The sequence below is a fragment of the Macrobrachium rosenbergii genome, chromosome 56, assembly GCF_040412425.1.
Source record: "Macrobrachium rosenbergii isolate ZJJX-2024 chromosome 56, ASM4041242v1, whole genome shotgun sequence".
Taxonomy (NCBI): Eukaryota; Metazoa; Arthropoda; class Malacostraca; order Decapoda; family Palaemonidae; genus Macrobrachium; species Macrobrachium rosenbergii.
Window position 1 is genome coordinate 42,717,580 of NC_089796.1, and position 12,539 is coordinate 42,730,118.

At 40.5% G+C, this 12,539-nt stretch overlaps 1 protein-coding gene across 42 annotated transcripts in view; it reads right to left on the reverse strand.

The window, feature by feature from the left end:
• The window catches only part of LOC136836475 (ensconsin-like), a 652,260-nt gene that overhangs the window by 347,690 nt on the left and 292,031 nt on the right, over positions 1-12,539 (reverse strand). For 12 of the 42 annotated variants that reach the window (XM_067100759.1, XM_067100755.1, XM_067100754.1 and 9 more), the window contains exon 1: positions 875-4,597. The exons of 29 other annotated variants lie outside the window; for them this stretch is intronic. In XM_067100759.1, coding sequence (XP_066956860.1) covers positions 875-3,683 — 2,809 coding nt within the window. In that variant the 5' untranslated portion in view covers positions 3,684-4,597. Of the gene's footprint in view, positions 1-874; positions 4,598-7,840; positions 7,953-12,539 lie in introns of those variants that run through there. One more of the 42 variants, XM_067100768.1, reaches the window with a different exon arrangement.

Here is a 12,539-nt window from a genome sequence, read left to right on the forward strand (position 1 = left end):
ACATATATATATATATATATATATATTTGTGTGTGTATACTGTATATACATATATGTAAACGATTCTGTTCAGGTTTCTTTGTATGTTACGTGCTTAAGTCGGTTTATATATTTTACTATCACGGACATATTCTGTAGCAGAGGCTTATATAGGCATTGATAAATGCATGCATATAGGGTTATTCTTATTGTAAATTAAACCAGGTACACTTAAATATTTCATAGAAGGTATATGATCCAATCAAAATGATTAACATAGTATACTGCAACAAGATTTATTAACAATATTCCTTTCTTTGTTACCTCTCCATTAGTAGTACATGAATCTGAATAAAAATTCTCGATAAATGAGACAGAGAAAGAGAGGGAAAGAGAGAGAGAGAGAGAGAGAGAGATAAAAAAAAGCCTCGGAAGCTTTCGATTTCAAGTTCACTCCATCACTCGCAGATGGGAATTCCTTCAGTGAACAAGGCAAGGAGCTGGAGGACGAGGAAGAGGAAGAGACACTTGCAAGTACGATGGTACGCTGGAAAGTTGCCCGCCGACACCCTGGAGCCATTTGGACCCTACCAATACCCCTCCACAACGATTTTACCGCCACCTCCACCACCCACGAAAAAGTCCTAAAATCATCCTATTTTTTCTCAGTGATTAAAGCAACTTTTTGATTTACCATCTCAAATTTAATATATACCTCTCTCAAGTTTTAACCTCTTAATTTCCGCTTTTAAAAACATTTGATTAATCGCTCTCGCTCTCTCTCTCTCTACATACATACACATATGTGTTTATATAATATATATATATATATATATATATATATATATATATATATATATATATATATATATATATATATCAACCAGATACTAACCATCATTATCCCGCTGGTCAAAATAATCCCATTCCATCGAGGTATCGCTCTGGTTCCCATCAAACTGATCCATACTAACTTTCAGCTTTAGTACCAAGTTCTTCTGCTTGTATCCAGCGCCTCCAACCTGCTCGAAATCTTCTTTTAATTGCAGATTTCTACTCAGTTCCATACACAGCGGCGTTAGGGCCTCCCGAATGGGCAAGTGGTGCTTGTCCGGTAGCTCCATGATGTTACCCTCTACCTCTACTTCCGGGAGTGTTTGGTGTAGGTCGAAAGACCTGTCGTGGAGGTGCTGCAAGTGCGCGGGCACAGAGGTCGTGTAGTCATAGCTTTCTTTGAATGACGACGACGGGAACTCGTCGCCCGCCAAGTTGGCGAAAGACAACGCCCCTGGTACTCTCGACTGGCGGCGATTCATATTATAGCCCGGGGGAGGACTAGGGAAAATAAAATCGTCCAAAAGGTCCTGACAGCTGTAACTGTAGACGTGTTTCTTTCGTCGAAAGTTCAAGTCAAGAGTGGAGGGTCTCTTGGGACCCATAAAGTGTATTTTTTCGTCGCTGACATTTGCCCTGTCGCAATGCGTGTCTGAAAATCCGTACATCTGGCTATTCATGGGAGAAGAGTCTGCCGAAACAACCCCGCTGATCTTTTGAACTTCAGCAGCTATTTTCGAACTGCTGTTTTGTAAGCACTGACGGACTTGCCGACTAACTTCGGAAGCAACTAATTCCGGTATCCTATGTAAGTTGTCGGCTAAGGACTGTTCAATAGCCTGTCTCAACAAAGCAGTTGAACATGAAGGGGATGGAATCTTGGGAGGGACCTCCATTGACAGATGATACGGCAGCTGTTGACTCTGCTGGTGATAAGGCAGGTGATAATGGTGGTTGTGTTCTGTCGTCAGCACTTGCTCGGTACTCTCATCAGTAGAAAAATAAGCAGAATCTCTGTTCCGGTCATTTCTTTGAGCGGGGGGCGGATCTGGAACGGCATAGCTGTCTTGCACCTGAAAATCCTGACCAAAAAATACATTCTGAGCGTAAGGGGAAAACGATGAGTCATCAGCTGGTCTATGAGTCGGGGGAGTTTCAGTAGGGCTCTGGCATGTGGGGGTCAAGGAATAGATATCCTTGAACATCGTGCTGCTGTAGGAAGGTGTCAAGGGCAGGTGTGGAGAGGATGTGAAAGGCTGCGCATATATAGGAGAGGGAGGAGCAAAGAGGCAATTTTCCCTTAGCCCTTCTTTTGCTTCATCCTGAGAACTTGTGTCATCCTGAGGAAGAGGAATCGTTAAAGGAGACACCTTGGCTCCTCTGCGTCGGCGTGCAATATTATTGATGACACTACCGTTGCTGCTGTTTTCCCCTAGCTGCTGGTGTTTCACGGGAGATCTCAGTGTCGGCGAAGGCACACCTGGGGTAAAGGGCAAAGGGGAGCAAGGTAGTGACCGGAAGCCACGACACCTACGAGGATACGGTGATGGATGACGAGGAGGTGATAAAGGTCCTTCGCCATCAAAGACACTATTATCCTCCGGTAGTGTTAACAAAGTTGAAGTTTGAGCAGCGCGGTTATTCCACCTGGACATCCTCTTGTGCTGTAGCTCTTGCTGCGCAATGAACCCACCGTCGCCTGGCACACAATAATCTTTACTCACATCGGGACAGGGGCTACTCGTTTCCTTGGGATCCAAGTCTTCGTAGATGTGTTCTTCGGAATTAAAACCACGTTGCCAAGGGGAAGGGCACTCGTCTTTCACATTACTGGGAGCATCTGTCAATTCACATGCATCGGAAGCAACACTAACACTGTCCCCGTCATTGCTGTTATTATTGGTGGTGCAATTTTCTTCTGCTGGCTCGATTTCCTCTGGCAATAGGTCCCACACGACACACATAGATCTGGGAGGGGTGGTTGGGCGTCTGGACTCTAACTTGGAGTCCAAAGAATGACCTAATCTGTTAAGGATAAGATCAGGCTGCGGGAGACCCTCCCTCCCATCTAGGTAGTAAGTTGGAACGAATTTTTTACTTAGTCGTACGGTGGACGACACTGCCCGGAAAGATTTCATGAAAAGATCCGAGGCCCTTCGTGCAAAACTTGTACGTGGCGTAGGAGAAGGAGGAACGCTGTCAGTGGCCATGCTGCTCTCCGCATCTGTGTCGCCGTCGGTAGGCGCGGAAATTGGGTCCCGGTGGCGTTTTCGGTCCATTAAGTATCGTCTCGTCGGAATGTAACTACCAAAATCACTTGAATCATCATCGGTATCAAACACTTTGTTATTAATCTGCCACGTTTCGCGCCGTCGTCTCTGATTAAAATGGCGCGACGGAGATTGAGGGGGAGGGGTCATTTCTTTCGAAAATCTCCTCTCGTCGAATATCTTCCCAACGGCATTTCTAAGCACAGCTCTTGAATTACGTCTCCGCCTACGTAGCGGATAAAGGGACTCGTTCTCGTACTCTGTGTCACTGATGGCCCTGGAATGGGGGGCGGAAAACAGGGGGAGCGTCAACACAGGGCTTGGGGGTTCGGCCTCATCCCATGACCCACTGGCAGTCAATGACCTGGGCCTTTCCAGACTGCTTGACCTTTCCAGCGGAGATAAAGGACGAGGTTGTGGCGGTGACCAATGGCCCGACCTCCTCAATGAAACACCAACTGCCTTTCCAGACAACTCTAGGGACGAATCCTGCACACCACGGCCGTTTCCAACACTCCCCACATTGATACTGGAGTCGCCTTCGGGCCCACTGCTCCTCTTACCCCCATTGAAGATACCAAGAAATCCGAGCCTAGGCATGGTGCCCCAATATCCTTGCAGTAGCCTCGGGGTATTTTCTACACCGTTCCCAATCTACACTTGGGATACCTTACACCCACTCCACAAAAACCCCCCTTTCCCCTCCACCACCACAGCAGCCTTCCCCACCGAAGGTATCCTTTGCTTGAGCTAACTTTTCAGACTCGCAAGCGAAATCAGAGAGGTGGAGTACCACTTATTATTAGACAAAAAATAAACACACATCTAAAATGGACACTGAGCATCGATGTTCGTCATTTCAAAGCCTCTTGTAGACTGACACTAGTCACACAAGTGTCGACTGCTTTGCGGTCAACTCCTGAAGAAATCCTTACCAATGGATCAAACTCTTAATTCTTTGTTTGTTTAGCCAACGTCTGTTCCCAGAAAGCTTCGTCCCATGGGGAAACCCCCTGTAAACCTCACAAGGGAACAAGAGACAAAGTTGGCTGTTACTTCTAAGTGAGAACACGATCAGAATCTGAAACTGAATGCTTAAATGCAGAAAATACTGAAGGAAAAGCGACAAAACACGAGCGAAACACAAGTGAAACTAAGAGAGCGAGTGTGATTGTTCCGCGTACGGGAGTCCACGGTGGTGCGTCCTTACCACAGGTAAACTGACTCCGGCACAAAGGTTGCCAAACCGAACACAATATATCAAACGATACCATTCTTCCCTCATTAATAAGAGCTATAAGATAAGAAATGTCGAAGGCAATAAGGAGTTCATTTGCAGACAACCACTGCGGGCATGTAAAAGACAAAGAAATATGATTTTAAAGCTGCACGGTTATCTCATTTCCGTAACATAAAAAAAGGAAGCCACAAAGACTAAGCCTGCTTATCGTCCTTATGGAAAGGGTATAACGTGACTGACGCACAATCTGATTCAGAATCAAATCTTCGGACATTCCCATTCTTACCGACATTCGAAACCACTCGAGCTAAACCATCTAAACTGCACAAGAACAGTGGATGAATTGCTTACGTTAAAAGTAAGATGCACAAGAGAAAATCATATATAAAGACTTATGAACGGTTTCACCTCACAGGGCTGAGGATTACCTCGTCGAGGCCTTCCTGTTCTATAATCTAACAGCAATGATCACTCACATGTTCTCTCTCTCTCTCTCTCTCTCTCTCTCTCTCTCTCTCTCTCTCTCTCTCTCACACCCTTTAGGTCGACAAAGGTATACCGGGTTTAATGGAAACGTCCCCATATCATGGTCCCTCCGGTAAGGGTTCGAACGCCGTCCCTCAGTATGTGAGCTGACAGCACTTACCAGATGATTAGAAAGATTCATTTCACTCATTAAGATACCATAGCGAAGGCACCGTTAAGCAAAGAAAATCTGGGACCATCTGTCAATCACAAAAAAATTAAATTTATAACCTTATCAAATCACCAGAATACTTCACAAAGTTCCAAACATAAAACTATGAAAAACTGGAAATTAAATACTGCATTGTAATGATATATACTGTGTATATATATATGTGTGTATATATATATATATATATATATATATATATATATATATATATATATATATATATATATATATATATATATATATATATATATATAAATATATATATATATATATATATATATAAATAATATATATATATAAAAATGTCAAAGACTTTAATTGCCTACTAATAATATCCTATGATGTTACATCAAATATTTACCAATCTTCGAAAATTATGATTTTTGAGGCAACTGCGATTTAATTTCCGCATGTTGAAACCAAACCACTCCATGTTAAAATGGAAATAATTACGAAAATATAATTTGTATATAACATACATATCCTTGTCTTTCAAGGAAAATGAGCATCTCAAACAGCTGTATCTATTCAAACGTGTACAATGTGACATCCAGAAGCTTAATTACTATATAACTATCATTTACAAAATTCTGTCTCTCCAAACTGTGAAATGAACTTTAATGGCTAATGTACTCGTCGACAGGTGTCTAGATCTTACTCGAATAACTTAGGTGACAAAAGACACAATTGTTTTTGACTGAAGCGTTAAGTCTTCCGACAACTTTGGAAGAAAAGATGCATTTCCATATAACGATGTAATAAAAATAAACTAAAACCCTCAACAAATACAAAAAATGAACAGGTATTATTTCCTTTTATGCTAACCTAAAAGCTCTTCTAAAGCACCCTAAATGCTCCTTAATATGATATGCCTATCAAAATAAACCTAACCGATGGGGAGGTGCAGATAAAATGTAATGTGTCTAGTGAGAGGCAAAGGGGGCCAAGAATAGGTGACAAAAAAAGGGGGGGAAGTGAGAGTTAACAATGAAATTCCGCTCAAGAGTGGAATACTTTCATTTGCTTCTGAACATATTACTATATGACGATTCACTTCTACCAAACATAACACCTTAAACAAGCCGCCCTATATAGGGCAAGGTAGTACAGACTTTTTATACTAAAGGGTAAGATATCCGGAAAAATAAAATACATGAAGCCCAGAAAATCGGCAATCGTCCTCTCAGCTTAATCCCTAGTCGGGATTTAATGATCCTTTCCCAGGTGTTTGTATCTTGTGTCCTTTCGTCTATTCCTCTGTCTCTCATGTGTTCTTGAACGCTCTCTCTCTCTCTCTCTCTCTCTCTCTCTCTCTCTCTCTCTCTCTCTCTCTCTCTCTCTCTCTCTCTCTCTCCATCTTCTGTTGGGGTCTTCTTTCCTTCATGTCCATAGCACTTCCATTTCCGTGACCTCCTCTGCAACACGTTGCTTATCATCTCCCCTCCTCGTGAGGTATCCACGCTATTTCAATCTTTACTCTAGGGCTTTCCTTGACACTTCAATGACTTATGCGGGGCCCCTTGAGATCAATGAATAAAATTACAAAAAAGCCACAAATCCGCAATCGTCAGACCAAATTTCTAACTAAGTGGTTCCTGGACAAATGTAAACATTTCTATGATTACACGTAGGCACAACATACCTGAAATCTATGGCCGACCTTTCCCAAAAATGTTTATAAAATGGGACAAAAATATTTTCTCCCGTATTCTAAATTTAAAGACCAGCAGCACAGGTGCAGAAAAGCAAGTAATAAAACAGCATAAGCTTGTTGTACTCTCGTCTGAGTCTTGTACAATGCGAAAAGCGTATTAGTTCGAGTACAAGTTGCACAAAAAAATATCCTATTACAGAATTACATAAAAGAACAATATGCTAAAGCCATCTGTCTGTATTAAAATAGATAAGTCTGTTTAAATTACATAAAAATAACTTTTATTTTGTAGAATTTAAAAATATTTTAAGAACAACTTCTTAAAAATGCAAAGAAACAGCAACGACTAAAAATAAGAGCCTAAATACATATGACACGATCCAGGGAGTTTAAAATCCGTATTAAGGGTATGAATTTCCAACTCAGGTTACAGAAAATCCCTACACATTTGCCAACCCCTCGCGATACAACATAGGAACAGCTAAGCGAACTTGGGAGAGGAAAATGGCAACTCAAAAAATAAAACAAAAGTTCAACAGCATTAGCGTATGCTATAAAAACAACTGTCGAAAACATTTTTAAAATTATTAGCAGCTAACAGACACAGAGGTAACTTAAGCTCTTCTTGAAACTTGGCTGTCGTCAGTACAAGCAACACTAGCAAACTATACTTCACATCTTGACCAGTACATCCACACTACATTAATTATGCCAGAACAAATTAATATACACACACATGGATGTAAGTGCACACATTAATGCACACGGTAGGCAAATCCGAGACACTTGTATAAAAACATTCACACTGAACACGAATACAAACAAACTTAGAGAGCATAAACATAGTTGAACATGCGTGCAGAATTGTACTTCAAACATACCTATATTGAAGCTTTCCTACAACGAAATGTGAAAGAAGTAACACTACATCAAAAGAGAGAATGAAAGAAGTAACACTACATCAAAAGACAGAATGAAAGAAGTAACACATCAAAAGAGAGAATGAAAGAAGTAACACTACATCAAAAGAGAGAATGAAGGAAGTGGCACTACATCAAGAGGGAGAAGTGCAAACGTCGGTGGCCGATTTCCCCAAGAATCTTTTCAGACGAACGAAATGACTTTCAACGAAACAGGGTAACAAGGAATGCCGACGAGTTACTTACTTGGTGGGAAAGGGGCGTTGCCGATGAAGAAATAGGTGTGCGAAAAGTAATAGATCAAGATGAGACAAGTGGTCACCAAGGAGAGAGGATGAAGCATCCTCAAACTACATGGCCTCCCAGAAGAACGCACCCAGCCTCTGAAAACACCTCCAGTAAGACGCAACTTCACCACCAGTTCTTCACAGAGGTAACAACAATAACAGTCGTACTGACTCCCACGTCAGGCAGCGTGAATACCAAACCTCCTTTTACTTCCACCAAGAGCGCCAGTTACACAAACTTGCATCGAAGCTTCGATCACCGGCCCCCTAACCAAACAGCCCCACCCGCTTTCAACACAATATCCGATACCTAAACCAGAGAGACAGGTTCATAAACCTACCTTAAAAACCTGATGAAGTGGAAATGCCTGATGTACCAGAAATGAAATGTCTCTTCAATGACAACAGGAGCCCACTAGTCAGCCTAATACTTTCAACATTCATATACTGAACCCTTCAGGGGAACCAAACTGTATATGGTTAATAAATGTGAGTAACCAATATTAAGAACATAACAAGAATAAGACAGTATATAATCCTCACTGTGTAAGTATAAAAATAACCCCCACATACCGTTTAATATCCAATTCATCATAACTTGGGAATAACTTACACCCATTATAAGTAATGCACAGCATTATGTATCTCTTTACCGTCCTCTAAATCCAAAGAACAGACAAACCCCAGACATCTAGACCTCCAAGGTTATTCGGTGAATGAAATATTAACCCAAGAAGCTTGCCTGGAGATTTACCAACGCGTGGCATACAACTATCTGATTGCATCCACAAAATATTTATCCCAAAATATGTTCTACCTAATGAGCATTAATAAAATGACAAAGCACGCAACTGAAAATGTGTGTGCTTAGGCGACAGAAGATTTTCCTACTGTAAACAAAAGGGCCTTTTCTTCGTACTTTCATTCAGAACTGTAACATAAGAGCAAGGCAGATCCGGCCGAAGGAGCACACGCACGCATACTTACACGTGCAACAACCGAGTCACAAACTGGTTTTGCATAACATTTCGCGCATCTTTTCTCCCGGGCCATTTGATGTACCACTCATACCTTTATGCAATCGTCACGACCAGTCGAATGTTATCGCGACGAGAAAGAAGTGATGTCTGTCCATCATCCGAAAAAACAATAAAACATGACTGTATGTATATATATATATATATATATATATATATATATATATATATATATATATATATATATATGTATATATGTATATATATATATATATATATATATATATATATATATATATATAAAATATATATATATATATCAAATATATATATATACACTGTATATATATATACACACACACATATATATTATATATATATATACAGATGTGTATATATTTAATAAGATTAATAGACATTACCTCCCGTGAAAAGCTATAATGACTTATGTATGAGATCGAAAACGTCCAAGCGTTGAAAATGAATGATGAGGATGAAGACACAGGAAGTTCATGACGAATCCAATTATTACTCTTAGACGCACAAAACGCCGCCCACCAGTCCATGTGAAAGCACATTTCGCTTTAAACGACTACGTCAACTGAAAACATTAAGAGGGACGCCTCAACAGAACGTGGGAATTATCCGGACACAACGCAGATGAACAACCGATAATAACGTAAACAAGCAAAAATGCGCCGAAGTTTCTTCAGCGCAATCGAGTTTTCTGTACAGCGTATAATCAAGGCCATCGAAAATTGATCTATCTTTCGGTGGTCTCGGTATAAAGCTGTATGAGCCGCGGCCCATGAATCTTTAACCACGGCCCGGTGGTGGCCTGTCCTATATCGTTGACAGATGCACGATTATGGTTAAATTTAACCTTGAATAAAAATAAAAACTACTGAGGCTAGGGGGCTGCAATGTGGTACGTTTGATGATTGGAGGGTGGATATTCAACATATCAATTTGCAGCCTTCTAGCCTCAGTAGTTTTTAAGATCTGAGGGTGGACGGACAGACAAAGCCGGCACAATAGTTTTCTTTTAAAGAAAACTATAACCAATGAATCTAGATACAATCATTTCCGCAATCTGAGATCATACTTATTAAAAAAAAAATACGACAATCACAATAAAAAAGTGTCCAAGAAACAACACTCCGTCCATATGATCACTCACATATGCATACGAATTATTCTGTAAAGTTTCTATTATTCTGTAAAATTTCTATAACATTACAGAATTACTATACTATTACGCAATTTTTCTTTACAGAGAGAGCTAAGAATTGGAGCTTAATGCAAAATTTACATCTACGTCTCTTCTAGTCAACAACAGTTTGAGAAGTTTGCGTTCAGATTTAAAATCTTGAAATATTAAAATCGAGAGAGAAGCACGTCTTCACTTTTTTCATTACTTGGCAAGATATAGGGTCAATCTGAACCGTGGGGGAGGAGGGGGAAACCATCTCACCTACACAACACACAGTCTTCGGACACATGTTTACATGGCAAAGCCTGTACGAAATTTTAAAGAACTGAACGAGAGCTTTTAACAGACTAAGTGAATTCAGCCAGTTCCAAAGATATTCAATGAGAGAGAGAGAGAGAGAGAGAGAGAGAGAGAGAGAGAGAGAGAGAGAGTAGCAGCAACGACGGCTCCTAAGGTCACCTACGCCCGTAGACGTGTCATCTGATACATAAAGACCACCACCATTACCACAAAAAAAAAATTCCCCGAGGCAACTCTCAACTTCACAATGCAAGCCGTAACCAGCTCCACGACCAAGGCTATTTCACCGTATTTTAATTAACATAAACGCAAACGTGAATAAGACTTCCATTTACAAGTCAACTATTAACACATCCAAGGACCTTTCACAGCATTTCACCCAGACATCGCAATGATAGAGAACCCAAGAAACTTCCACGAATACTTACGAGTAAGTCTACAAACTCTAAAGAACAAAGAGATTGAAGACTGTTAAAAGATCATTTTTCCAAAGAGAGAGAGAGAGAGAGAGAGAGAGAGAGAGAGAGAGAGAGAGAGAGAGAGAGAGAGAGAGAGATTCATAATGTCCCAATACCCTTTGACCCTACGATAAATGAAACATACATTGCATCTAAGCAACAGGCAATCAACCAAACGCAGCCAATGATCCTTTAATTATCATTTAATGAAGATCTATTTCAAATTACTCATCCCCAGCCACACCCACTTCCCTCGTATCCTTCAAGAGACTTTACCGAGTCCATTCGGTAGACTTGTTTCTACCCCCATCCCTTCCCTACCCTTCTATCTGCCCAGTATTCTGCGAGAGCTCTATTTCTCTCAGTAATCTTGTCAACAAAACTAATCTAGTTAAGAGGAGTCCCCCAAGGGATGCAAATGGATCTAAAGGGCGAGAGAACCATTGCTCAAGGCTAAAGTGAAGCAGAGTCACTTGTTGGCGCACTGCTAATGGGAGACATTCACCTGAAGTGCAATTCCTTGTTAGCCTTTATATTGCAGTTCCAAACTTTTCAGCAAAAGGTACTCCCCTCATTCCTACACTGAAAAAGATAGCATTCACACCATGAAATATGTGACAAACTGCTAGGCCGAATCATCCACAAAACATCATTTATTCAACGACGGAAGCATCATTATTTGTTAAATCTTTGTAAACCAACTAACAATAATCGCCAGACTAATGCAAACGAAACACAAAAATGGGAATTTTGTAGGTGGAGGCGCTACTCCTAAAAGATACCGAATAAACTGTGACGAAGCCGAGAACCCAACGAACAAATAAAACTAACCCGACTCACATTAAAACTCCTGTCGCTGGACACACAGGGCAGATATCCAGCCGTAGAGAGCCTGGAAAAGAGCTCTTACGCAAGCGACCGCAGGCGGGATAATTTTTCACATTAATGATATGGTTCCTCAAATTACCTACATTATGATACGCAGCGTCCAAAAATGGTACCCCATCACCGTGTCATCATTATCATCACATGTCATCAGGATATTTTCATCAGTAAGAGTAAAAAAGGAAATTCTACCATGATATTAATAAAGATGTCCAGGACTCATTTCAACTTGTTTAAAAGGTTCTAAAAATACCAAATAAGTAATTAGTTTACAATTACTTAAGTATTTCTTAAAATTTAAACGCTAAGACACGTTCAAGTGATGACCTTACGAATATTACGTGAACTCACCGAAGAAAAAAAAAGCCCCTAAAATCAAGGTTTTATGTCTATTGTAGGGTCGTGCTCATGAATGAAGGCCTTACGCTTTTGTGTGCAAATATAAAAGAAGCGTCTGCCTGATCCCTTTTCACTTTTAATTTGATTTCCACTTCTTCCAACCAGGGCTCATTTATTGCCATAACCTCACCCCGCAGAGATTTTGTAACTTACTTCGTTACTGTTTTCGCAAAATTTACACAAGCATACATATTTTCTGTTGATGTCACAATAGACAGGTAAAAGAAATTTTGGCTAACATATATCCTAACTGCTACATAATATTCAATTATATAAGATGAAGGAAGGAACATTATATGATGAGGCACCGTCCCCGGTGTAATAAGATACAACAACATCGATCCCTATATCTCGAGGTATCCTATTTCTATACGGGGGACCTTGCGACACAAGATGAAACAAATTCGGTCCAACGGATGGATGTTC